The sequence below is a fragment of the Cryptomeria japonica genome, chromosome 3 (assembly GCF_030272615.1).
Source record: "Cryptomeria japonica chromosome 3, Sugi_1.0, whole genome shotgun sequence".
NCBI classification, from domain to species: domain Eukaryota; kingdom Viridiplantae; phylum Streptophyta; class Pinopsida; order Cupressales; family Cupressaceae; genus Cryptomeria; species Cryptomeria japonica.
In genome coordinates, this window is record NC_081407.1 from 459,106,477 (window position 1) to 459,134,285 (window position 27,809).

Below are 27,809 nucleotides of genomic sequence, written 5' to 3' on the forward strand. Positions count from 1 at the left end.
AAGGAGAGAATCCTGGAAAATCGCTATGGGGCCTCTCTGAGGGTCCGGAGCGATTTTTGTAATTGCCTTCAAAATTTTGATTCTCAACGATTCTTTTCACTTCAAGGCTTTTCAAACATCGTTTCAAACCCATGCCTAACCTTAGCTTTCCTCAAACTTGGATGAAAAGTTCCCATATTAGGTTTCTCGCTGTGGGCCCTCTCTGAGGGTCAAGAGCGATTTTTTGATTTTGGGTTGATTTCATCCTGTGTTGATTCTCCAAATTATATTCAACAGAAAGAACATGCTTTCCTCCATCCCTTCCAATCATAAAAATCACTCTGATCTTGCAAGAATAATGCATTTTTGAAAATCTCGCTATGGACCTTCAGTGAGGGTCAGGAGCGACTTTTGCTACCTGGACCAAAATGCTTCCCTTTTCATCTAAAAATCACTTTGCCAAGGAAGATGTCATCTTGTTCTTTGCTATGAATAAAAATTCATGTCCAAGAAAGGTCCAAAAATGTGCACACAAAGAAAATTGCTCTAGACCCTCCCTAAGAGTCAGGAGCGATTTTACCTTTCCTAGGCAAAACTCCTTCAATTCATCATCTTTGATCAAGTCTGGATACTTCATTGTGCTCATTTCATCCATCCCCATGCCTTTGACATCTTAAGTCGACCAAATAAGGCTAGCAATGACCCCTATAAGATTTCTCGCTATGGGCCCTCTCTGAGGGTTAGGAGCGATTTTTTTCTTAGTTTCCAAAATTCACCATCTTTCACGTTTCCAAACCATCCAAAGCATCAAGTCACGTTCAATCATCCTTCCAGGAGACTCTGTACAAAGCAATTTAGAAAAGTCAATGACAAATATGACTTAAACAACATTTTCGCCCTGGGAGTTCACTGAGGGTCGGGAGCGATTTTACCCTTTTTGAACAAACTACTTCAGATTTAAGTCTCAAACTGCTTCACAAGGCAAAGTCAAGTCATTTTCAAGGTCAGGAACTAGTTAGCCAGTCCATCAAAAATAAGAAATTGTACTTAGGATAAAATTCGCCCTGGACCCTCAACAAGGGTCAGGAGCAATTTCTCTGTTTCAGGCATCAGCTCACTTCAAAAAACGGATCAAAACTTACCTAGGCAAGAACACACAATTTCTCCTTCAAAAATGCTAACACTTAGTCAAAATTGGATTTCACCCTAACAACCCTGATTAGACCTGACCTAAGACCTATTTGACTCCCCTGAAAGGCTTACCTTATTTCAATCGTCTCAATTCTTCGAGAGGACACTTCACAACTTTTCAAAATTTGAATGGACTCAGCATGAATAACATCAAAAGAAACCCCTAAGGTTTAGCCCTAGCCCAGACAGACCACTCACTCACTCAAAACCCTAAAAGCGGAGAGAAGAACAAGCAAAACAAAAGCGAAAAAGAGGGGGTCCCCATTCTAATGGGGCGATGTGTGAAATGGTCACAACAGAAACCTTATCCACAATCAGATGATACTACTGCAGATAGTAAGTATACATAAATGGGGTCTGCACATGCAGAAAGGCCAAGCGCCTAGAGCTCACTGCTCAATCACAAAATGGGAGTCACACTGACTACAGTTGGATGGTTAAATCCAATAAGAATGTATTGCACAAAATAGCCTCTTCATATGCTAGATTCAGTACCGGTGTAGTCTTGATTGTCTTCACAAAAACCTTTCTTCAATCTTCAAATGATGTCTGCATGTATAAATCTGCTTATTCTCGCATAAACCTTCACACAATCCTTTTTCGCATTTCACATCTGATCTTACAAATAAGATCTTACATTTATACCATAACCTAAGACCAATTTTAGTAGGTCGGCTCTACAAGATATTACAATAAAAACATTTTACAAACAATACAATATCCGATGCAATAACGGATTGAACATGTCGGCTTAATGCATTTACAACAATAATTAATCATCTCCATAGCATGCCATGCTGATCTGGAAAAGATAAACCTGCTGGTGTAACCCTGGACCTATTTGTCGGTAACAACAAATATGCGAATGCTAATGTACCAATAAACAAAACTCCAAAACAAAGTGTTCACACAATGTCTTCGACATAACGAAGTGTTTTCCATATCATTCCAAGTGTCGGTGATCATTATATCTTGCCGGTGTACCAGATACCGGTGACTGTGCATGAGTCATTTGCTTGCTGGTGAATGTTGTTGATTCTCCAAAGTGCTAGAGTTTTAGTAGGTGTTGACATCAATGACAAAACCATACCAAAATACCAACAATCTCCCCCTTTGGCATTGATGGCAACACAAGATGGAAAAACCATCAAAGTGCCAAAACAGAAATGCCAAATACCAAAAACCAACAATCCCCAAAAAGAGATTATAACCATAAATCAAAATACAGATACAGAGAGTAATAATCTCTCCCAAACAACAATCTCTCCCCCTAGGAGCAACATGTGTTTTCCTTGTGTTTTTCAAAGTTTTTCCATACCAATCTCTCCCCCTTTGACATCAAATGCCAAAGTTACAACAAAACCAAGTTCATATACAAAATACCAATCAATTTAGTATACCATCTACTCCCCCTGAGAAGTAGCTTCCCATCAAAGCCGGAATAAAAGATTTCCTGTTAATTCTGCCGGTTGATGTCAATCATCAACTGTCTAAGTCTCTACTGGTGGTGGTATGACTCCAAGCTGATCTCTGAGATATTCAAAAGTCTCTTTAGGCAAAGGTTTAGTGAAAATATCTGCAATCTGTTCTTTAATATTCACATAAACCAGTTTTATCTCCTTTGCTTCAACATTTTCCCTTAAAAAATTTAGTTTGATAGAAACATGTTTGGTTTTAAAATATAATACCAGATTCTTAGATATATCAAATGCTGCAGTGTTGTCACAATAGATAGTAATAGGTTCCTTGCATTTTACTTTTATGTCTTTCAACATTTGCTTAAGCCATAGTACCTGTGTATAGGTAGTTGTTGTTGCAACATATTCTGATTCTGCTGTTGATAAAGATGTACAACTTTATTTCTTACTCAACTAAGGAACTAGTCTGTTTCCAAGAAAGAATGCTCCGCCCGTGGTGCTTTTTCTATCATCCACATCTCTTGCCCAATTTGCATCTGTGTATGCACATAATTCAAAGTTTTCATCTCTAGGATACCATAATCCAAGATTTATAGTGCCTTGTATGTACCAGAAAATCTTTTTTACTGCTGATTCATGATTTTCTCTAGGATAACTTTGAAATCTCGAAACAATACATACTACATTCATAATATCAGGTCTGGTTTGTGTCAAATATAGTAAACCTCCTATCATAGATTTGTATCTAGTTAGATTAACAGGTGTAGATTCATCCCTTTGTGATAATTTGTCATTTGTTGTCATAGGTGTGCTTACCAGTTTAGAGTTTTCCATCCCAAATTTCTTTAGTAACTCTTTTAAGTACTTAGATTGACTCAAGAATATACCTTTATCAGTCTGTGAAATCTACAATCCTAAAAAGAATTTTATTTCTCCAATCATAGACATTTCAAATTCTTGCTGCATTTTAATAGAAAATTCTTTACATAATCCATCTTCTCCTCCAAAGATTATATCATCAACAAATACTTCTATAATCAAGATGTCATCATTAGTTACTTTATAATATAAATTGTTGTCTGCATTTCCTTTAGTAAAATCAATCTTTAAAAGATACTTGTCCAATCTTGCATACCAAGCTCTTGGAACTTGTTTCAATCCATACAAATCTTTTCTTAACCTGCAAACCATATCATTGTCATCTGTCAAAAAAAATCCATCAGGTTGTTCAATGTAGACTTCTTCTTCAAGATCTCCATTCAAAAATGCACATTTAATATCCATTTGATAAACTTTGTAATTCTTGTGTGCTGCAAAAGCCAAAAACAATTTGACTACCTCAATTCTAGCTATCGGTGCAAAGGTTTCATTGTAATCAACTCCTTCCTTCTGAGAATATCTCTTACACACTAGTCTTGCTTTATTTCTGACAACCTTACCATCTTCATTAAGTTTGTTTCTAAAAACCCATTTGGTTCCAATTACATTTTTATCTTTAGGCCGGGGAACTAATGTCCAAGTGTTGTTTTTCTCAATTTGTTCTAATTCTTCTTCCATAGCTTTAATCCAAAATTTATCTTCACATGCTTCATTAACAGATGATGGTTCAATTTGAGAAATAAGACATACCTCTTCATTTGCCAATCTTCCTCTTGTCATAACTCCTTTAAACTTGTTTCCAATTATCTGATCTTCAGAATGATTCAGTCTTACATACCGGGGTGTCTTTGTTTGCTGTTGTTCCTCAATTACTGTGGAATCCTCAGATGATACCGAGGTAACTAGATCTTCATTCTGTACCGGTGGATTTAGAGTAGATTCATTTGTCAAAATTTTTGTTGCTGATTCAAAGTCTATATAGCTTGAAGTTCCTCTGAATTGTTCATCAATCTTTACATTTGTACTTTCAAAAATTTTCTGCAATCTTTTGTTAAAACATCTATATGCCTTGCTTTTAGATGAATAACCAAGAAATATTCCTTCATCACTTCTAGGATCAAATTTGCCAATATACTCATCTCTTCTGATATAACATTTACTTCCAAAAATTCTGAAATAGTTAAGAGTAGGAGTATTACCAAACCATAGTTCATGAGGGGTTTTACCGGTTTCACCTTTGATGTGAACTTTGTTGAATGCATAGACCGTTGTACTGACTGCCTCTCTCCAATATACATGTGGTAGGTTTGCTTCTGATAACATACTTCTTGCTGCATCCAAGATAGTTCTGTTTTTCCTTTCAACAACTCCATTCTGATGTGGTGTCCGAGGTGTTGATAGTTGTCTTCTGATTCCATTTACTTCACAGAATGTATTAAATTCCTTAGATGTAAATTCACCTCCTTGATCTGATCTTAAACATTTGATTTTCTTACCGGTTTCATTTTCTACCATTGTTTTGAACAGTTTGAACTTTCCAAGTGCTTCTGATTTTTCTCTAAGAAAAGTAACCCAACACATTCTAGAATAGTCATCAATGATAAGCATGAAATATCTATCACCTTGTAAGCTTTTAGTTCTAGCTGGACCACATAAATCAGTGTGAATCAAATCAAGAGCATTATTGGATTTTTCTAGAATACTTTTGAAACTAGCTCTAACTTGTTTTCCAAATTGACATTCCTTACATACTGTATTCTGAGGTTTGACAATTTTAGGTAAATCTCTAACTGTCTTAGTAGTACTAATCTTCACCATGCAATCAAAGTTTACATGACAGAGTCTCTTATGCCATAACCAACTTTCATCTATATGTGCAATTAAACATGTCTTTTCACTATTATTCAAATGAAAGACATTACCTCTAGTCTGATTACCGGTTGCAATTTCCAAACCAGTTCTATTCATGATTTTGCATTTTCCATTTTTGAATTGTAACTGAAATCCTTTTTCAACTAATTGACCAACACTCAAAAGATTGTGCTTTAATCTTTCAACATAGTAAACATTGTCAATGTTATGCTTACCATCAAGAGATATTGTACCCTTACCTTTGATTGAACAAGCTTTGTCATCTCCAAATCTCACTAAGCCTCCATTGTATTCTTGAAAGTTCAAGAATTTACCTTTCTCTCCTGACATATGATGCGAGCATCCTGAATCAATGATCCATTCATCCTTTACTTCAACTTTAGCTCCCAAGGCCTGTACTATCGATTGAGCAGCAAGTGTCAGTTGATCTTCTGTTATAGCAAAAAAAAACCCATCCATTGTCTACCAGATCCTCATCAGAATCATCAGTCACACCTTCATCAGCAATGTAACAAGATTTGTCTTTATTCTACTTAAATCTGTATCTTTGATATTTAGGGTTAGGCTTGTATGTTCTTCTAGCTTCTTCTCTTAGTCTAGCATGTCTATCAGGGCATCTTGAAGCCATATGACCAATCTTATTGCAGTTAAAACATTTAAAGGGTGCTTTACCTTCATACTTACTTCCAACTGGACCTTTAGGCATTTTCCTTGCAAATAGTGCTTCAAGTTCTTCAAGCTCTTCATTTTCTTTCTTGCTTTCTTCAAGTTCTCTTGCATAAAAGGCTTTCCAATCAGATTTGTCAAATGATGGAGCAAATGATGTTGATGCTTTAAAGGCCAAATCTGTCTTTATAGTAGCAACAAGACCAAATTCTTCAATTTCAAAAGCTGAAAGTTTCCCAATTAATGTATCCCTAGTAACTGATGTATTAGGCATTGTTCTTAACTTATTTATAGCAGTGACTTTCATTTTATATGCCGGTGGCAATCCTCTTAAAACTTTTGAAACAATTTCATCTTCACTTAAGGTTCCTCCACAACATTTAATACCCAAAACAATCTCATTTACTCTTTCCATAAAAGCAGAAATCCTTTCATCTTCTTCCATTTTCAAATGTTCATACCTGACCCAGAAGCTTTCAAGTTTTGCAATTTTGACTGTGGAATCTCCTTCATTCAGTGTTTCCAAATGATCCCAAATAGCTTTAGCAATAGACCTATCTGATAGTCCCATGATTTGTTGATCTGATAATGCGCTCAAAAGTGCTTCTCTTGCTTTGCAATCATTTTCCTCATCTTTAGTCAAATTGCGTAGAGTGGGCTGACTCTGAGTAGGAGCAGTATAACCATTCTTTGTAACATCCCAGATGTCTTTTCCAATGCAATTTAGATGTGTCTCCATTTTGATCTTCCATATGCCATAGTTGGTTCCATCAAGGTTAGGACTGTCCTTCCTGAAATAGTTAGTAGACATTGGATCTCCTCAAGTTGTTAAACTTCTGCAAAAGAGGACTAAGCTTTGATACCAATTGTTAGGTCCCGGAGACAACTAAGAGGGGGCGGGGGGCTGAATCAGTTGTCTAATAAATTCAAACCAAAAACAACTTAACCAACTTAATGCTTAATACCGGTAAACTAGTTCAATATGCCGGTAGACAGTTTTAACAATTAATTGCTATACCGGTAAGGATTAGTGCATGAAACATAAAGACAAAGTCATCCACAACACATAACACCAATATTTGTATGTGGAAACCCTGTAAGGGGAAAAACCACGGTGGGAAACCTTACCCACAATCAGATGATACTACTACAAATAGTAAGTGTACATAAATGGGGTCTGCACATGCAGAAAGGCCAAGCCTCTAGAGCTCACTGCTCAATCACAAAATGGGAGTCACACTAGCTACAGTTGGATGGTTAAATCCAATAAGAATGTACTGCACAAAATAGCATCTTCATATGCTGGATTCAGCACCGGTGTAGTTCTGATTGTCTTCACAAAACCCTTTCTTCAATCTTCAAATGATGTCTGCATGTATAGATCTACTTATTCTCGCATATACCTTCACACAATCCTTTTTCGCATTTCACATCTGATCTTACAAATAAGATCTTACATTTATGCCATAACCTAAGACCAATTTTAGTAGGTCGGCTCTACAAGATATTACAATAAAAACATTTTACAAACAATACAATATCTGATGCAATAACGGATTGAACATGTCGGCTTAATGCATTTACAACAATAATTAATCATCTCCATAGCGTGCAATGCTGATCTGGAAAAGATAAACCTGTCGGTGTAACCCTGGACCTATTTGCCAGTAACAGCAAATATGCGAATGCTAATGTACCAATAAACAAAACACCAAAACAAAGTGTTCACACAATGTCTTCGACATAACCAAGTGTTTTCCATATCATTCCAAGTGCCGGTGATCATTATATCTTGCCGGTGTACCAGATACCGGTGACTGTGCATGAGTCATTTGCTTGTCGGTGAATGTTGTTGATTCTCCAAAGTGCTAGAGTTTTAGTAGGTGTTGACATCAATGACAAAACCATACCAAAATACCAACAGATGATGTGTTGCATAACCAGAATTCACTTTATTCTGACAGCCGAATTCTATGTTTAAGATATAATAACCAACTATATAAAGGTGGTCAGTATGTAAAGAAAGCATTGAAGTCGGTGACTAAATATAATGGCAGTGATTCATGTGTTAAATAGTGACCCCTATTAGGTAACAAACTAAAACAAACGGTATTTGTATGCAGTGATTACAATCCTATTATACGCTGTGATTACATACAAGAGTAATGATCTGGTTGATCTGATTAATAATGAGCAGCAAAGGTATCTCATCAAGCAGCAATCTTATTCTTTCTAAAGCTGCAATCTTAATAGTGATTAAACAACTTCATTAAGTTAACAAGGCAGCAATTAGGTTTGGTTATGCAGAGGTATCATCATTAAGAAAGGTTGTGACCCTTCTTAAGGGTCAACGTCTCTCAAAGGTTGTTTCTCTCCATAGAGACATACAGATATAAAATGTAGAAGACCACATCGAATAGGGGGCATTGAAGAGGTAGAAGCATAAGCATTCAGAAGAGCCTTCAGATTCAGATATAGGTATATCAACCAGCAGCCTAGATATATCGCTAAATAGTGTGGCATGAGATATAATGCATCACATATTGGGTGAGTCATTATTGAAGAATATTATATTGCTACTGTTATATATACTTTATTGTTCTTGTTATAATTCTGCCTATGCATAATAGAGTGGCTGTAATGATTCCTTAAAGCTTTATCCAGTCTGCCATTCCATTCTGGAGGGGAAATATGGTACATACAAGGAGGGCAAGTAGCCAAAGATCCATCTCGGTTAAGCAAGAGGTAGAATGTCATGTCCCCTAATAAACAATAAAAGGAAAGTATAAAAATGTATTAATTATTTTATATAAATTTCCCATTCATTTATATAAATAATTAATATTTACAAGAATGTCTTTTAATTTTACTTAACACCGTAACTAGTCCTAACTATTACGGGATTCCTAACCAATTGATGATAATAAAAGGATGGGTAACACCCGAGAGGACATATATGAGAATTTTATTAAAATATCAGACCTGGAGATAGAATTGATTATCTACACGATATCAACCATTAAAGATTGAATTCCTTTCGTCAGTTTTGTGCTGGCCTATTGGGATCAGATTATTGAACGAAGCATTGAGCCGTGAAGCAAATTGTAGCGACGAAGCATTGAGCCGTGAAGTGAATTGTAGCGAAGGTTAATTGAAGGGTGCAAAGACTTGTGTATTCCACACACCGTCGTAAGGGAAGTTACGGCATTAGTGGCGAATACGGGAAACCAAATACACGCAGGCTACATTACAAGTGACAACATTGATGATACATACGCAGCCACACTCCAATCACGTGGAAACTGTGAGCCACGAAAATCAGGAGGAACCTGCGTGAACCGAGAAAGGGAGAATGGGAGTCGGTTGGTATACACTGCGGGTTGTTCACGATGGAAAGCTTCAACTGCGTAAGACTCCAACATATGGCGTGTTGATGCGGAAGTGGTTCGAAGACATGGGAGGCGTCATTCGTTTGTAGAGGAGACGTCACTAGCAAATATATGCAGAGACCCGATATCGGGACATACACCCCACGTCAAGTTAAGCGAAAGTCAAGTTCGGGAGCAAGAGGCCACGTAGTCAATCAATGAATCAACGGTGAAGTTTCAGAAAGAACACAAAGGCAGAATTGGCACCGTCAGTAATACGAACCAACAGGTGCACTAAAAAATACTAAATTCAAATGTTATTGCATATACTGTCTGTCAACCAGTGCGTTGTTAAATATTGAATGTATCTCCCATCAATAATATGAAGGTTAATTTATCTATTCAGATTATACAAATGAAATTCATTGGCATTTTAATTAGCAACCAATTAAACTCAATAGCACCCTCTGCACAATCTGGTTATAAACATTTCATTACAGTCAGACCCCAGTAAGGATTTTTACATAGAATGACGGATATGCTTTCGTGCCCCTGAAATCCGAAGAGTTAAGCAGGAGGCAGCATGGCAGTTGTACTTCTGTGCCCCTAAACTTGTTATATAGGCTCAAAGGCGCCTTGTATGATCTCCCACGGGTGCTCCATAATGGCGATGAATTGTTTGGACGAAACTTCAAAGGCATCTATTGAATATCTTGAAAATTGTAACTCTTGTTGTCCTCATTTTTGTTTTCAAAAATGAAAGACCATTACATGAAATTTGTCTAAAAAATGAAAATTTTACTCTATATCACGCTTCCCAATGCATAATTTCGCCTAATCCTTGGACTGACTTAATCCTCAGTCCATCCTCGAACCACGTTTCCAATTTCATCGCATTCTGGGTTCGTTTGCTATGTCTTTCCTTCAATTTCGGGTTTTTTCTCCCTAACTGTAGTAGGTGGGAAATTTTCCTTGAATTGCAAGTTTTAATGTTTTCCTTTGTTTTACTCTTTGTAGGGAAATTTTTGGCTAGTTACAAGTGCACTTTATTGAAAAAAGAACTTGTAACTTACCTTTTATTTCGCCCTTGATGCCTTTTGGCTTTTTAAGTTATGATAGGGATTTTTTGGATAAGTTACAAGTTAATTTTAAATTGCATATTTATAAATAACTTGTAATTCTTTTCTAAAACCCCTATTTTAATGTCTTTTGCTTGTAATAGGGATTTTAAACACCTATTACATGTGTTAAGTTATTAAAACTTGTAGGGATTTTATTTTCCCTTTACAAGTAATTTGTAACTTGCACATCCCTCTCCAAAACCCGATTTTGCCTAGAAATGAAATAAAGTGACATTTTGAACTTGCTATTGTGCCCAAAAAACCCGATTTTCTCCATAAAGTGCAAATTGGGGAATTTTAAACTTGTAATTGCATTTTCAAAACCCGATTTTGCCTTGTTGAAGGAAAAGTGACATTTTAAACTTGCTATATGGGAAATAAAACCCGATTTTCTCTATTGCATGTAAATTAAAACTTGCATTTCTTTTCCAAAAACCCGATTTTCCTCTCCTAAGCCAATTTTGCCACAAATTCTTTCCAATTTTTTGTGGAGAAATTCATGGAGCAAGGAGGCGTTTTTGTTGCAAGGTGATTTGTATGAGTTATGGGACACGTTGCTGCTGTTTTGGTGAATGATTCAACCCTTATTTTATGCCAAACGGTTTACCACGTGATCCCTTAGACCCACGTTTTGGGGGATTCAAACTTCACAAAGTTGCAATCTCCTAAATCGTTTTGCCCTCCTTCACCTAGGCGTTGAAGTTCGAGGAAGATTAGACCACTTCTTGTGCCATTTGATTTGCATTCGGTGCCACATTTTGCTGCCCAAGGTGTTTCGGTAAATCGTGGCAAGGGTTTTGAAATACAGTTTATTCTCTATTTAAGAGTTCTTCCTTCTTCTTTCAAAGATCGATCATCTTTTGAAGAGGCATTTTCAGTTTGAAGCCTGGTATGATTTATTTCCTTTCTTTGTTTCATTTTCTTGTTTTCTTGTTTTTCCTTTCTAGTTGTAAATTTGTGTATATAATTATTTTGCCCCAAAAATCGGTTTTGTGAGAGAGATTTTCCCCTTTATAAAGCAATTTTTGAATTGCATTGTTCTTCCCCATTTTCCCTCTTTACTTGTACTCGAGATTTTAAATCCCGATTACAAGTTGGATGAAAATCATTGTTCTTCCCTTACGGTTAAAAGAATTTAACCATCTTTTGTTGAAATTCCAAGTTGCAAAGATGAAAAATACCCATCCTTCCAAAATCGGGTTTTTAGAACCGGATTGCATATCCAAAGTTCTTCCCATTTTCTTGGAAGTGACATTCCCAAATTCTTCCCATTTTTATCCATCCATATCGCCTATATCCGTACTTTCCGTTACGCCATTTTCCGCAAGTCTAATTCTCCTTTTTCACTCATTTCTCCATTTTCCGTTTTACAAGTATACTTGCATTCAGGTTTTAAAAATCCGATTGCATGTGCATTCTTCCCAACTTGTATACTTGTAAAGTTTTCCCCAATATCTGAAATTGGTCAAAGTCAAGATTCCTAGCATTTTCCATTTATTTCCCATCTTTCTCTCACAAAAACGTGAAGTGCAAGGGTTGAAGTTCTTCCCATTTGAAGAAGGAAAAATGTTAGTTGCAGTTGATTATGATGTTGTCTTAACACTTTTAAGTCTTCATCGCAGTATGCCAGGTTGTCCTTCAATGTCAGATTTACCATCCTCTCCTATTCCAAAGAAGATGAAGTATAAATATGACAAGTACCAGAATGAAGTTTCACCTTCGCAAGTTTCCTCTCCTTTGGATCGCATAAAAGATACGGAGATAGGGCATGTGAACATGTCAGAATTTGTCAAGAGAGTGGAGGATCCACAGGATAGTAATATGCAGCGGCTATTGAACAACCACATCCATCACGCATCCTCTTTTCCAGTGGCTGCCCTAGAACCTGAATTTGTTCTCACTTGCGCCCATCGCTTTGACAAGGAGACAAGAACCATTAAAAATGATGATGGTGAAGCAATAATCCGCCTTGATGCAGATACAATTGAGAAAGTCTTCAGAATACCACCAGCACCCGTTTACATGGAAATTTCAAAGGATAGTGCAGCCAAGTACTATGTCAAGAGGGAAAAGGACCGCTGTGACTTTAAGTGGGAAATTGGAGACATCATAACTCTCCTTAGCAGAATGATTGGTCTTGAACACTCCAATGTTTTTGAACCCTGGATGTATTAGTTTACCATGTTCATAAGGCAATCCCATCATATATCATGGGGAGAGATTATCAGCGATGCTTTGTGCGAGCAACTTGCAGCAGTCCCTACCACCATGACTTTCTACATGAATTCATACTTAGTGTATTTAGCAGCGTCACTCAGACATTTCCCTGGTCTTTCTACCAAGGGTGACCGCTCGCTTATACATGTATGGGAATATTATGATCAGTTGCCTTTGAGACCCAGCAGACTGCATTTCAAAAGAGTTCAAGATGCATTCTTCGATTACTTCATGTGCCAGTTTGACAGAACTCTAAAGAACCGAACGGTGTTAGATGGGGCATGGGAAAGAGTGAATGAGTATGAGTGCTTCTTTCTTCAATTCCCGACCTTTACCTATATGAGAGTCGGATGCTATAATGAGCAGCCATACATGTTCCCTAGATACCCGACTAATAAGATCATACTTATGGAGTTGGGAAGACAGATCATGGTTGTGCACGCTCATCAGTCTGTCAGACATAACGTCAGAATGGGGATTTCTACAACAAACCCATTGAAAATTGGTCTGTGTTCTCTTGTCACATCCGTCAAAGCCAAAGCTATGGAGACTGAGATGCAAGAGATTAAACTCAAAAGGTTCAAGTCTAGGGCAGATTTTGATTACCGGGGTTTGAAGGAAAAAATCAGGAAATCCTTCATACACGTGCACCGTATTGAGGATATCTATATAGATCTTCGTACAGAAGTGGAGGTTTTTAAGATGGATTACTGCAGGCTTACTGTTGAGCAGGTTATTGATTTGAACTTGGTGGATATTCCACAAAGGATGATTGATCATGGGCATGTACTTGATCCTGAATATATTTCACGAAGGGTTGAGGAAGCTCCACTTCCTTTAATCCAATGGTCACACAAAGAATGCACGTCCATTCTTATAAGATTTCAACCTATCTTGGCTAACACCAACACTTGGCTCAAAAGTAATGGTGTCAAACTCATCAAGATCAAGGTTGGGAAAGAAGATGACTCTAGGGGGCCTCTTGGACGTAAGTCTGAGATTCATATTGACAACAAGGAAGGTGCATCATCTTCTGGCACCAGGATCAAATTACGGGTTAGTCGGGCAATAGTGCTTCCTCCTGAGGAGGCAACAGTTCGTGGAAAGGAAAAGTCCCGGTTTCATGTTCATGCGATCAATCCTAATAATCTAGAAGAAGGACAGCAATCTGATGATGCTCCTAAGTCTCTAGCTTCGGACTCACCTCATGAGACTCCTTCCTCAGTTTCCATTGAGACGCCTCTTTCTCCTCCTGACATAATAGTGGAAGAGTCTCCTCAGAATGTCGTTCTTATTTCAGCATTCGAGCTGCCTCCTGATCATCAACAAGAGGGTGTGCTGGAAATTCCTGAGGATACTCCTGCATGTATCCAGTTGTCAGAAATTGATACCTCCACTTCTGGCTTTGAAGAATTTATGAGGCAATCTTACCTCCACTTCTGGCTTTGAAGAATTTATGAGGCAATCTTCATGCCCATTGGTTACTGAGAAAACCATGGTCGCCATCCAAACAGATACTCCTCCCAGGGTGACCATGGTTGTTCAAACAGAAATTGCTTCTCCTTCGCTTTCAGCAGCAACTCAAACAGTCTAGGCCCAAGGTTGCTAAAAAGGCCAAGATAATTTCAAGAAACTATTGATAGCAATAAGATGAAAGTGGCAGAAATTGTTGAGCCCCTTGCGGATAAGCCACGTGAGGAAATGCAAGTTGTTGATTACAGGGTTACAAGGGTAGAATTGGGCAAACAAACGCATGAAGTGGTCAAACACGATGCCCAGCAATCTGTAGCCTCACTAGTGCAACGGTATGACGAACTTCTAGCAAAGAAAGACAAGCTAGAAGAGGAGAACTGCCAACTTGTTGCAGTTGTTCATAAAATTACAAAACCTGCTGGTGAAGGGAGTAATCCTACAAGTTCTTCTGGTTCCCAAGAACCGATTCGAGGAATTGAAAGAGCTGCTCAAAAAGTACAAACATTGGATTCTTGGGTGGATCAACTTCATGATCTATGTGCACAGGTGCTGAAAGACATTTTCCAAATGATGTCTAAGTTGGAGGCCACTGAAGAGAAATTGAATCATACCTCCAACACTTTCAAACAGAATCTAGAAAGGGTTGAAGATAGTTTGACAATCTGGCGCACCATGCCCCAACAACAATTGAGCGTTCTTTAGGAGCATACCATTATTTCTTCCAAGGTCATGTACTTGGAATTTGAAGAACTTCTGGAGAATAAAGCCCTTGTTCTCAAATCCCTCATTGAGGAGATTGATGATGCAATGAGATTGCGGGGTGAAGTATTTCAAGGAATTATTTCCTATTGTGAGAAGGCTTCTTGAAACATAATAAGTCAGAATGGAGAGCTGGTACCAGAAGAAGAAGTTCTTGCAGATCTACAGATGAGGATTCATAATGAATGGAGGAGCGAACAATTCTCAGCTGCTTCAATTTAGGCTCTGATGAAACATCAAACCTTTTTGCATGAAATTCAGTCCATCTTGGAGAAGAACAACTCCATGTTTCTTCGATGTCATGATACCATTGTGAAGAGCATGGTTGTTGCCAAGAACACCCACGAACCGAATCCCATCGAGCTACAAATGATCATCCAGAAGTTCGAAGGATTCATGTCTTCACATACTGCAGCTTAAGTGTTTTTCAACACTTAGTTGTATTTTTCTAGAATTGTAATCTCTTAGTTGTAGTTTTTATTTTGACAAGTTACATTCAAAAAAAAAATATAACTTTGTAATTACAAGTTAACTCATTACTTGCACTTTTATAATTACATGTAAAGAAACTACAAGTTGTGTTCAATTAGGACAGTAGTTGGAATAAGTCATAGTTAGTTATTGAATAAGTCTTGGTGGTTGAAAGAATCTCTCAAGTTAGTTAGGATCCTCCCACCTTTTTCTCAAGGCTCCTCTTCTATAAATAATTGAGGGGTCTATTGTAATCTTTATCTTTTTGAAAGCAAGCAAAAACTCTCCCAAATTTGCAGCAAAGAAGTCTTTGACCTTTTATGTGTAAATTGAAGAATTGAAAGGAATAAAAGAAAATTGCTCAAGCTTTGAGTCTTTGTGCTACATTCTTGAGTTTGTGTCCCATATTACCTTTCTTGCAAGTGTTTCTTTGATAACTTAATCGAATCTGATTTGCAGTCTTTGAGCTGCAAGTATTGGAGATCAATTTAGTTAAAGTAGAAGTTCTATTGGGAAAAAGTTGTAAGACTTTGTGCTTACACTTGTTCTTAACAGATTTTAGAAGTAAGTAGATTTTACGAGACATAGCTGGGAGTCTTTGAACTCACACTTGTTCCTGCTGTCTTGCGTAGAAAGAATAAGATATTTCAGTCTTTGTGCTGTTATAATTTGTTCTTAATAAAATTAGTATAGAAAAGGGTAGATAGGACTTCACATAATCAAGACTTTGAGCTTGATATTGTTGTCCCCTCCCGAAGGAAGTGACGAAAGTCTTTGAGCTTTCAGGAAACTTCATTTCTTTTCTCTCATTTCATTTCAAAAGTTGTTACTGTTGTTTTATATCAAATCGCTATCACTTTTCTGTTAAGAGAAAAGGATATTGCCTTTCTTGAAAAAAGAAGACTGTTGTCCCATCGCATTTTATTTTTAAGCTTTAGATAGATAGGGGGAACCTTCCCTTTAATTAGGAGAGTTTTACTCACACACTGTGGTTGAAACCACAATTTTGTATATTTCCCCAAGTGTACAAAATTTTCAACCAACAACTCTATATGTACATTATTGAATTTTGTGTCTATTTAGTTTGTGATACTAACCTGGTTGCAGGCTCAAGATTAGGATACTAATTCAACAATACACATTTCCAAGCATCATCCAAACCCTAATTAGGGAAATTTAGGGCAAATTAAGTAAGATTACCGTAGGAGATTACATACCATAAGCCTGTTTTTTATCTAATCTATCTTAAAAACTCTTCTATCCAACCTGACCTCTCTTTTTGTAAATCCTGGGATCCAACACTAATGATTCCACATCAAACCTCTTCGACTACAATTTCTCCTCCTTTTTGCTAGCCATTTTGGTGGTCATGGCAGGATACCTTGTGTGTTTCACTCTTTTCTTCATTTGTCTCTCACCTCTTTGTTCCTTGGCTTCCCAGATCCATGCAAATTGTTTTATTTTCCTTTTTGCTATTCAGGTCCTCAAAATAAATATTGGCTACCCTCAAGAGCAGTGGTAGCTTGTCAAAAGCCCACATGTTACCCTAGAGGATAAAGTCTAATATTAGAACTTCTCTTACTTTCAAACCTAGTTTTGTATAGCATTGAATGGAAACCCTTCATTCTGAATTTAGCCACTCTCAAAACCTCTTCTTCCCTATCATAAAGAATAGTATTCGTCACTAAAGCTTTTCCAATAGGAATGTGTATCAAAGTAGATTGCGAGGACCAAAGTTTGCTTAGTTTGAGTTCATTTGAGAGCATCTCTCTGCAGAGGTATTGTTCACTGCAACATATTCTGATTTTGAGAAAGCTTAAGCCATTAGAAAATTATCTTAAAATTCAAATATTTTATATTTATATTTATTATGATTCTTAATAGCAAACTCTTTAATACTTAAGATAACAGAATCTATTAGGACAAGCACATCCTAGAGATCAATCTATTGCTAAATATCTGTGACACTGAATTTTGAACAACTACAATGACAGTGTATTTTAGCATCAAAGAGGTGAGGAAAAAACATGACAATTACAATTTTCAAAAACAATAACCTTTTTTTCTCACATGCTTAATATATGAAAGACAATGTTGGTGGAAAGAAAGCTATTTACAGTTAAATGCTTATTTTTCATTTTTTGATAAACATGAAAGGTTAAACTAACAAAAAAAAAGAAGGTTTTCCTGAAAATTATGTTATATGAGAGATCTGTAATCTTCTCAAGTCAAAACAACTTTACACCAAAAAGCCAGGACCTAAAATTTTAGGCAATTTAAGTATCCCTCAACACTCTTCCCTAATCAAAGTTCAAACTGTACACTGGTCATACTTCTGATCAACACATTCCATATTACAAAGAACCATAGTCTTCCCATATCTAAGGGCATCTATTTCATACTATTGATGTGTTTTTTATGCACATAACAATACAGAATAAATTACCAAAGTAATTTACCCTCTCTTGAACCAAATCACCTCAGATGCTAAGAATGAGATCAACTAAAATGATTCCAAGGTTTCTACATGTCAGGTCTTGACGAGTGGGTAAGTTCAGTGGTTGATGTGAATTGCTATGTTTCACTTGGGGACTTACGCAGAAGTTTGGATTATCATGAATGATGCGGAATAGGTGTGCTGACAACTTAAGATTTATCAATACAGCTCTGGATTTACTTCTTACTAAAAAAAAGGGGGGAAAAAGAATAGGGTTCAGGAAATCTATTCTAATCCTAGGAACGTAGGAAATGATGAATGGATCTAGTGGAATCAAACCAGGCAAGGTCTCACAATCAGGTATTGACACAAGCTTAGTGCAATCATCTAAGGTATACTTAATGATTTTCAAACTATTAACATCAAACATAGACACCATCCAACTTGATGCTTGTCAACGGACGCGTAATAGTTGAAGTTATGCTTTCTCAAACTCCAGTTGACCACACAAGGCGCACTTACCAGCGGCTAGAGGCTAGTGGCATGGATTAAGGATTCCACACAAATGAATTCAACAAATCTTCCACTCAATCTAACATACATGAAAATAAATTCTAATCTAAATTCTAATCTAACTTGGAGGAATTGAGAACCATGAATGCAAATACAACATTTGAAGAGCAAAATCACCAACAATTGAACAATGATTAGGATTCAAATAGCTGTAGCATATACCAACAATTCTACAAAACCTCTCTCTTACAAATGAGAAACAAAGGGGCATATATAGAGTCTCTTACAAAATGGATGGCCCAGATTGATCTAAGATCAACGGCCGAGCTCATGCCAACAAAACCCTAGAATTGCCCTAATTAGGGTTACATCAAACATAGCGCCACCAACATATGGCCCAATGAAAAGATACCTAGTCATCATATAGGGAATCTTCTAGAAGATTCCTCCTTGCATCTCTCTCTCTCCTAGCATACTCCAAGAATCTAGCCAATACTGAATCTAACTCCTCCATGGAAATGCTAGGCAAAGTATCCTGCTGTAAATCAATCACATCCAATGAATCCGAGCAAGCATTCAAAGTGTTCTCCCATTCAGGCATGAGCTTCTACGAATTATGAACATGAATCAACAAAGAGACCAAGTCATCTATCTGACTCTTCTACAAAGAGTCCAACTGGCAAAAATACATAAATTTCATCTTGTCTCTTAATTTGGCTAAGTGTAAACCATTAGCATCACTAACATCAACAGCCAATAATTCCTCAATCGAGGCAAGGATCTTCATCTGAATGTCTTGAATTAATCCTTCCATCTCCATACAACTCGATTGGATGTTCTCATAAGCTGATTTCTTCAAGGCTAATGCACCATACCAACCATGGAAATCGTATCTGTCTCCTTCGTGCACAATGTTCTCACTAACCAAGGTGGAATTAGGAACCTTCTTCAATGCCAGGAGGTGTGCAATAGTCTTGTCTTGAATAGGCCGGAATTCTTCCCAAACTCCCTCCAAATACTGGATTCTGAATGCAAGCGTTGTTGTCTTATCATATGCTTGAACAAACTGAGTAAGGAAATCATCTGCCTGCTTTCTTGTGCTTCTAATCCATTTTTCCACCTCTGAGTGTGTACCTCTCGCTACCTCGCAGTGTGAATGTATTCCATAGTCAACTGCAATAGGCGAAATAAGGGTGGGATCTCCACGCCTTGTCCTTGCAATATACTCTCTGAGTCTAATATTTTCTTCTCTGTACCTTTCATTCTCCGCAATCACTGTGTCTAACCTTGCATTGATTGCTTGGAGGTTGTCACCAATCTCCTGAAATTCCTGCCCTGCGGATGGACGACCAAGGGCAACTGAAGTGATCTAGAAATCCATGGGAGTAGCAGTGTCCGCTGTCACGCCGGCTCTAGGAACAGCAATCTACGCAATCCGCATTCCTATCTCATCTCTAGCTATGTGCGACAAAATCTCCGCTCTCTTGGGCTCCTTCTTCTTAGCACTACTAGCTAGGTAGTCATCAATATCATCAATAGGCTGTACCTCTATCATTTGTTTACTTTTTTCCATGCTTCTCCTCAGCCATTCAAGAATAGCGGTCATTTCCATACCATCATCAAGACATACTTCTCGATCCAGTCCTTTCAATGCCGAGATAACATCCTCATTATCATCAGGATTATCCTTAGTCCAATCATATACTTCATTTCCCAAGCTAACTTCCAAAAGGACAGTAGGGGATTCCGGCTAATCATTATTCTCATCAGGAGGTGCAGATGTTGCTATGGCATGGAACTCCTGAATATTCTCTGGTAGTATCACTGTGTTGGAACACTGCTGAGTCTCCTTATTCTATTATGTTACTTCAATCACTTCGATTGATGAGACGCTGGGAGGGGGTGAAGGAAGGATAAGTGGAGGAATGGTAGTCTTTTGTTTCTTCTTCACCTCCTCAATCTTCTTCCCTCTGGCCTTGACTTCTCCAGGCTTGTTCTTCCATCTCTTGGGAGCTTGACTCTCTTCGTCTGCATGAATCCTGACATCACTGACAGTCCTCTGATCATCCTCAGAAGTAAACTCTTGCGGCTTCATCATTTCATAAGTGAAGAGAACACCCATGTCAACTAATCTGTTCATCTGCATATCTACCCATGTGCGGGAGAAATTCAAGACCTCTCTCATCAATACATTTAGGTCAATCTCTTCTAACTCTGACCAATTTGGCAATAGGATTGCCTTCTTCATTTCATTCTCATAATGTGGGTGTGTATGATCTCTATCATTTAATACCTGATCAGGAATGAGGAAAAGTCCACACTTCCTCATGAAATCTACTGACATTCTGGACCACATTCTTCTCTTCACTGCATGTTCATCCATTAAGTTAGCCCAATAATCCTCTATGTCAACTTTATGAGTGAACTTCTCTCCTCTGATCCTTTCGACCTTCTTGTCTGGATCGAATCTTTCTCTTTTCTTGTATGTTGCAAATCTATAGAATGCAATCTCCTCACCTGCAGTGCTGGCAGCTATGGCAGATTGGCAGACCTCTGACATCTTCCCATCTTAAATAGGGAACGTCATTCCTGTCCTGTGCTTCTCTCACTGGACAACATCGAACTCTAGAAGTTGTCTTACCACTTCCAACAATATCATTCTGTCAGTTGGATACCTAGGAAGTCTGTAGGGTTCAAATTGAAACCCATGAATCCTGAGGTATGTGAAAGTGGGGAACTGTATATACCACGATCCATATTTCTCTATTAACTTTGTTGCCTCCTTGGACAATCTTCTGTGGATTCCGCCCTGCAACATCCGTGTGATGTACATAGTGAATGCATCACTCACTCTCTAATAGTCTTCAATTCTGTGCATACTCAGCTAGGGGTAGCATTGATAACTCTTAAATTGTCCTTGCCCATTCTCGACTTCACCTTTGCATATTAATCCTCTGTATGAAACAAATAGTGCAAGCAGGTACACCAGGTAAGAAGTCATGGCGAATAACTTGGACCGCTCTACATTCCTCAACTAGAAATCTAGATTGTTGCTTATGATCTTGGACCAATTCACCAGTGTTCCTCTAAGACAATCCTGGATGAAGTAGAACATCCATCCACGAAATATTGCTCCCTGCGGCATTCCCATCACTCTATTGAGTAGGAATATCAAATCACTATATTCCTCCTTAAAATCTACGGACATAAGTGTCTTGGGAGCCTTGGAATGATGATTCCTAGGTTCAATCATCCACTCTTTATTAATTAAACTCTTGCATACACCCATCTTCTTCGTGTATTTGTCTGCATAATCCTCCTTGGTCACATCCTTCATGTCTGTTCCACGTGGAATTCCGAACACCTCAGCAATGGCATCCTCAGCAAGGTAGGCGATGACAACGCCCTTAGGACTCTTGATCATTCTTGTGAGCGGATCGTAACATCGTGCACACTCCAGGATCAACTCACTGCAAGGTATGGATTGTGGAAACCCAGCGACATGGAAAATGCCACTCTTCATAATATTCGCATATGCTGGGGAAGGAACCTGATCTCTAACTCCGAACATCCGACGCTGCATCTGGTCGAAGTCCAGGAAATGCATGTTGGTATCAGCAATCTCCTTCCATCTTGATGAAATCTTAAACTCTGGATAAAATCCAGTCTCCAGCGTCTTCGGCAGGTCTTTTCTTTCCTTGTATCCCGATTTTGACATCGCACCTGTACGAAGCCGGAAGTTAGTCCTAGAATAAAAATAAATACTTGTAATAAAATTCCTGACTTTCTAGAGATTTAACTAGTTTAGAGCATGGAGTCAGGAAAATAATCCATACACTTGGTAAATTTTAGCAATTACATTCAGAGTGTGACAACACTAAGGCATGGAAGTCTTCCATAAAAATTCACTTATACCTCCTTATGCTTAGAAAATATGCAAGCAAATATGCAAAGGAGTATACCGGATTGATGATGACTTAGGAAAGGTGTGAAAAGTTGTGTTTTCACACAATGAATGTCTGAAGACACCTTCCGCAGTCAACAATGGAGGTCAAAATTCTGAAGACAACCAGCAAATTCAGACTTTCAAAAACATGTTGTAATCTTCAAAATGTGCATAAAATCAATAAAAATCAGTTTTATTGATGAAAACAATCATTTTCTGGAATGTAAGTATGGCTGGTAAAAATTAGTTTTCTGAGGACAAGTCTGAAAATCGAATACTTCAGACTTACTAGCACCTTGCAAAGTGGTTTAAATCCCTGAAAATGATGAAAAATTGTTAAGGAAACAGCCCTAAGCAAATTCGCCAAAATTGGTTAGGTGCCTGGAAATGAAAATTTCTGAGGACAAGCGCCTAACAATGGAGTTTCAGACTTGCAACAGCGATAAAATGGTCTAAAAAATGCACAGAAAACTCCATAAAACACCTCCGAATGCTAAATGTTTAAGTTGGAATTGGCTGGGCAATAAAAACTTAAGTCTGGAAATTAATGGCAGACATTAATGGAGGTCAAAATCTGAAGCAAACCTCAGATCTGAAGTGAATCAGCAGGCTGGAAGTGATGGCAGCCACCAAACATGCACGAAAATCATCAAAATATGGCACCAAAACACCTCCCAAGCAAAATCGAATTTTTCCCAAGTCTAGCGCCAAAATGGAATTCTGAAAATTTGATGTCAATGGCAGCCTTGATCTGCAACAATGAAGGATGGCAGCAATCTGGAAAAATCGCCCAAGTTGGGGTTGGATACCCCAAACACAAAAAATTGCCTGCCTTAGCAAAAATCGAAATTTTCAAAATTCTGAAAATTGTTGTTAATGGCAGCAATCTGCAGCAATGAAGGTCTGAACAACAAGCACAAATGGTGGAGGAAAAATCGCCCAAGTCTCCAATCATGAAATTGCCGACTTTCACCAAAAAATGCTAAATTTGGAAAAAATTGCCAAACTTAGCAAAATTGAAAATCTGAAACTGGTCCTTAATGGCAGCCAAGAGGAATAGATCAACAAGCTGGAAAAAATGGAGAAAAATAAATCCTCAATCCCACACTTCACAAAAACACCTTGCTAAAAAAAATTCGCCCAACTTGGAGAAAAAATCGCTTTCATGGAGACACCTGGCAGAAATAATAATAAAATAATGCTGAAGTTCCTCTCATATACTTGCTTTCATCTTTCACTTTCACCACACAAGCAATGTGAGATAAAAAAAAAAAACACTTTTATAAATACTTGCTTGGTGAAACCCTAACTTGGTTCTAGAAGGTTCAAACATTTAATAATTATTGCAAGTTATTAAATTTACTTTTAAATTTTAAATAATCATTTAATAATTATTTAAAAGCAATCAAAATGGGGCTTATTTATTAAAATATTGCAATTTAAATCCAAAACAAAGCCTCCAGGGGAAAATCGCTATCAGTTGGGACTGAAAAATCCCTTTAAAAATCACTTAAGTGTCAAAATTTGCCCCATAGGGGAAATTCAACCCATGCTTGGACAAAAATCCATGCTCAACTTCATCAAAATGCACATAAAAACCATCCCAGGGGAAAATCGATATGAGTTTGGACAAAAATCCACACTCAAAACTCACTTAACTTGAAAAAAATACCTCCCTGGTGGAAATTCGACCTCAGTCTGGATGAAAATCCGGACTCAAAACTCTTCATAATGTTCCCAGTGGAAAATCGATCCCTGTCTGGACAAAAATCCAGACAAAAATCCTTACAAAAATGCTCAAGGGAAAATCGATCCCTGTCTGGATAAAAATCCGGACAAAAATCCTCACTTAGTTGTCACAAAAATCCTTGTGGAAAATCGACCCGGGCATGGAATTATCCATGCACTCCAGTCCACACTTCAGTCCGCACTCCCAGGGGAAATTCGATGGCAGTCTGGATAAATCCTGACACTTAGCCAAATTTTAGCATTTCCAGGGGAAAATCGCTCCAGGTGTGGATAAACAGTGGGGGAAATTAGTGGCCAATATGGATTCCAGGGGAAACCCATGTGTAGTATGGATTTTGAGTGGGGGAATGGGTTGGGTAGTCTGGAATGTGAGGGGAAAATCACCTCTAGCATGGATTTTGACCCTTTAACCCTCGGAATAAGGATTTCCCTTAGGATTTTATCATTTTAACCACTCAAAATCACTCGGCGACTTTAAATTTGACTGGGCTTATACTAATTTTCCAAAAATATGAGCGAAACGCTAGGAAAATATTGGAATAAGGTGCAAAACCAACTTAAATATTACCTTAGGAGCGAGAAAACAACTCCAAAAAGTCTATGAATACCTTGGCACTTTAAAATCACTTGATGCGCGTGTTTAAAAACACGTTAACGTTCAAAAGGTCTATACTTAGACAAAACTTAAGATCATTAAAAATATCATCATTTGCAACTTGATCCTAACACTTCAAAAACCCTAGACGGCACTAGGCATGATCAAAACTCCGAGACTCGGGCACGGGAAACGCAAAATTGCCCACTAAGCAGCCAAAACCCTAACCTAACAACGTAGGAAGCTAGCAAAGAGGGGGTCCCCGTTAGCAATGGGGCGATGTGTGAAAAGGTCACAACACATACCTACCACATGACTTATTTACACAAGTATGCATTCACTTTTGTGATGTGATGCGAAAAGAGAACCCTACAAAAATGGCATATAAAAACATATCTAAATTTAGCAGGTCTAAGCTCCCTCAGGTGGATTAGCTGTCACACTGCTCATGCTCCTTCATTCCCTGCTAATGGTACTTTCTGAGCAAAGCCTCTAATTGTTGGCATCACTAGATATCTCGATATATGCTGTATGCTTTTTTCAATGAGCTTCAGTACCTACTTCTATCATTTCTTAAAATTCTACTACAGAGAAAATAGAATCTAGAAGTTTTGAAGTCCAACAAACAAGCAAGAATAATAAAAACTAAATCCAAACAGCAAAAACATGTAAGTCATAACCAAGATGTTCAAGGTCTAACCAAGCAAAAGAAAGATCACAAACCAGGTAGTTTCAAGCCCACGAATAAATTAAAGTTTTGAAGATTAATCCTTGAATAACAATAAACTTCTTATTATATCTTTCCCGACTTCAAGGGAATGTAGTAAGAATTAGCTTTGAGAAATATATATCATAATTATAAACAAACTTGACAACAAATTTTGCTAATGTGCAATTTTGAATATGTTTTATAAAAACAAATTGTCATATAAAACAGAAAATCTCCAGAGCTTGTATGCATCAACCTAAATTAGAAAAAAGTGAGAAAGAAGAAGAAAGCAGAAATGACAAGAATTATTGGTCTACAGATAACTATTTTATGTATGCACTATGCATACACAAAGCTTCTCCATTATATGCATATAAACACCAATAATGATAATAATGCTCAGCAGTTTGGTGTACATTGGACCTGCCTACAGCATCTCAAGAAACAGAGCTTCTTTCAAATTCAGTCAATGTCAAATTCCCAGTGTATTCTCTATTGGGAAATCATCATCCAGAGTCAAGAATATTATATTTTCATCAATAAAGATTGAAAGCTACAATTAAGAATCGAGAAAATTTCTTTAGTTACTTAGACATGGAAAAATGAGGTTTCTAAATCTTTAAAACACCGCCCAATCAAGTCTTGTATATCTTACTTGGCAAGCAGAAGCCTGAGATATCCAAGAAGGAAGTAAACATGGAGTATTGTTCAATGCATCATATGATGTCTCTTTTGCCTTTCCACAGTCCACAACGAAGACGATGTCATTTATTGTAATGCTTGCCTCTGCCATATTTGTAGCAAGCACAATCTTTCGTACATTAGAAGGTGTTGCTTCAAAAATCAACCTCTGCAATAAAAGCATCACAAATACAAATCAGCTAAAGAATTCTCACAATCCACTGGGAGAAAAATGTACAAGATTGTATAACTGTTGCACTTGAGTATAAACCAAGCAATCCTCGTGTATTCCAAAAGAAACTATACATGGGAAAATGTGTACAGAAACCTTTTGAAGAATAAACCCAGCATAGTATGAGAAAAGTAGAAAAGTCTTCATTAACATCTTTAGTAGCATATATGGTATAAAACAGTTCTCAGCACTGACACAAATACAATATACAATATGCATTTTAATAAAATACTCTGAATAGGAGAATACACCTCTTACATATAGAAGTGCTGATGCTCAAACTTGTGGAAATGATTTGCTCTGCATCTCAAAGATGTTCTTTGTATTTTGGGAGGTGATTCTGACATAGTGGAGAATAGGGAAAATAGAATGGGAGTTAATAAGTTCGATTGGAAATGCAATAATTTACCTTTTTGGTATAAATTTAAGAGGAAAAGAAATGTGGTTGATATATTGTTTAGAGGTAAAGCTGGTAATAAAGAACTTTGGTTCACTTTGTGTAACTTTCAAAAGGGTTCCAAGAGGTTGCACTCTAGGTTAGACCATTTTTACCTGGACGGAAGTTTCTTTGAGATTGTTCCAGTTTTGAATAAGAATGTGATTCAGGTCTTGCCTTTACTTTGTTGTATCATCACCCCATTGAAATGGAATTTTTCCTCACATTCACCCATTGGCATGCCCAAGTTCAAGGGGTTGTATAAGTTGAATGTATCTCATCCAAGGATGTATGCTGTTTTAAGGGGTTTAGTAACTTATGGAGTCTAACTTTTCTTCTGAATAAGTCAGATTTTATGATTTTTCTAGGTTGTGTAATGCTATTGGAGCTGCCCAAAATTCTTTAAAGTTGTATAGTAGGGCAAAGGCTTGACAAAAATTGTTCAGGTCAGATGTATTTAAGAAACTCTTATTGTCACTAAGTCACAATTTCAGGATGCTACCAATGACTTGGGTCCGCAGGTGGATTCCAAAGTATTCTAACATCAGTTGAAGTGTAATCAAAATAATTGGGCAAAAGGGGCTAAACTGAGGCCTAAACTGATTTGGTTAAAACTTGGTGATAAGAGTACAAACTTGTTAACTTTTTGAAATTCAAACATGTCAGGGAGAGGATTGGAACTAGTTGGTGGAGGGATCATGAATTAGGAATGCATTTCAGTCCTTCAATGGAGCTTTGTTTATCTCTGATGTCTTGTCCCCTTTTCAAGATTAGATCCATGGAGAAGACCTCTAGCCTGTCCTCTTTTTCTGTGGACTAAAGGATAAAGCAAGGGAAAGAAAAAAAATTCTAATGATATTTAAGAGGGCCAGATCACTTCATTTTCAAAAAGGCCACTTAAATATTAATTTAGGTCCTATGTAATGTTTTAAAAATGCTTTTAAATTTTATTCAAGATATAATTCAAAAAGAGGGCTTGATGTGATTTATATTTAAAAGTATTTGTTAATACTTGGAGAGGCTAAAAAAAGCAGAATAAATTTGAAAAAAAAAAGAGACAGAACCCAAAATAAAATGCATATAAAAGGGAAGTCAAG

General features: G+C 37.4%; 1 protein-coding gene across 2 annotated transcripts in view; it reads right to left on the minus strand.

Annotated features, from left to right (window-relative positions):
- The window catches only part of LOC131062418 (DExH-box ATP-dependent RNA helicase DExH3), a 222,870-nt gene that overhangs the window by 82,387 nt on the left and 112,674 nt on the right, over positions 1-27,809 (minus strand). For both annotated transcript variants that reach the window (XM_057996073.2, XM_057996074.2), the window contains exon 11: positions 26,019-26,213. In XM_057996073.2, the coding sequence (XP_057852056.2) occupies positions 26,019-26,213 (195 nt within the window). The remainder of the gene's footprint in view (positions 1-26,018; positions 26,214-27,809) is intronic.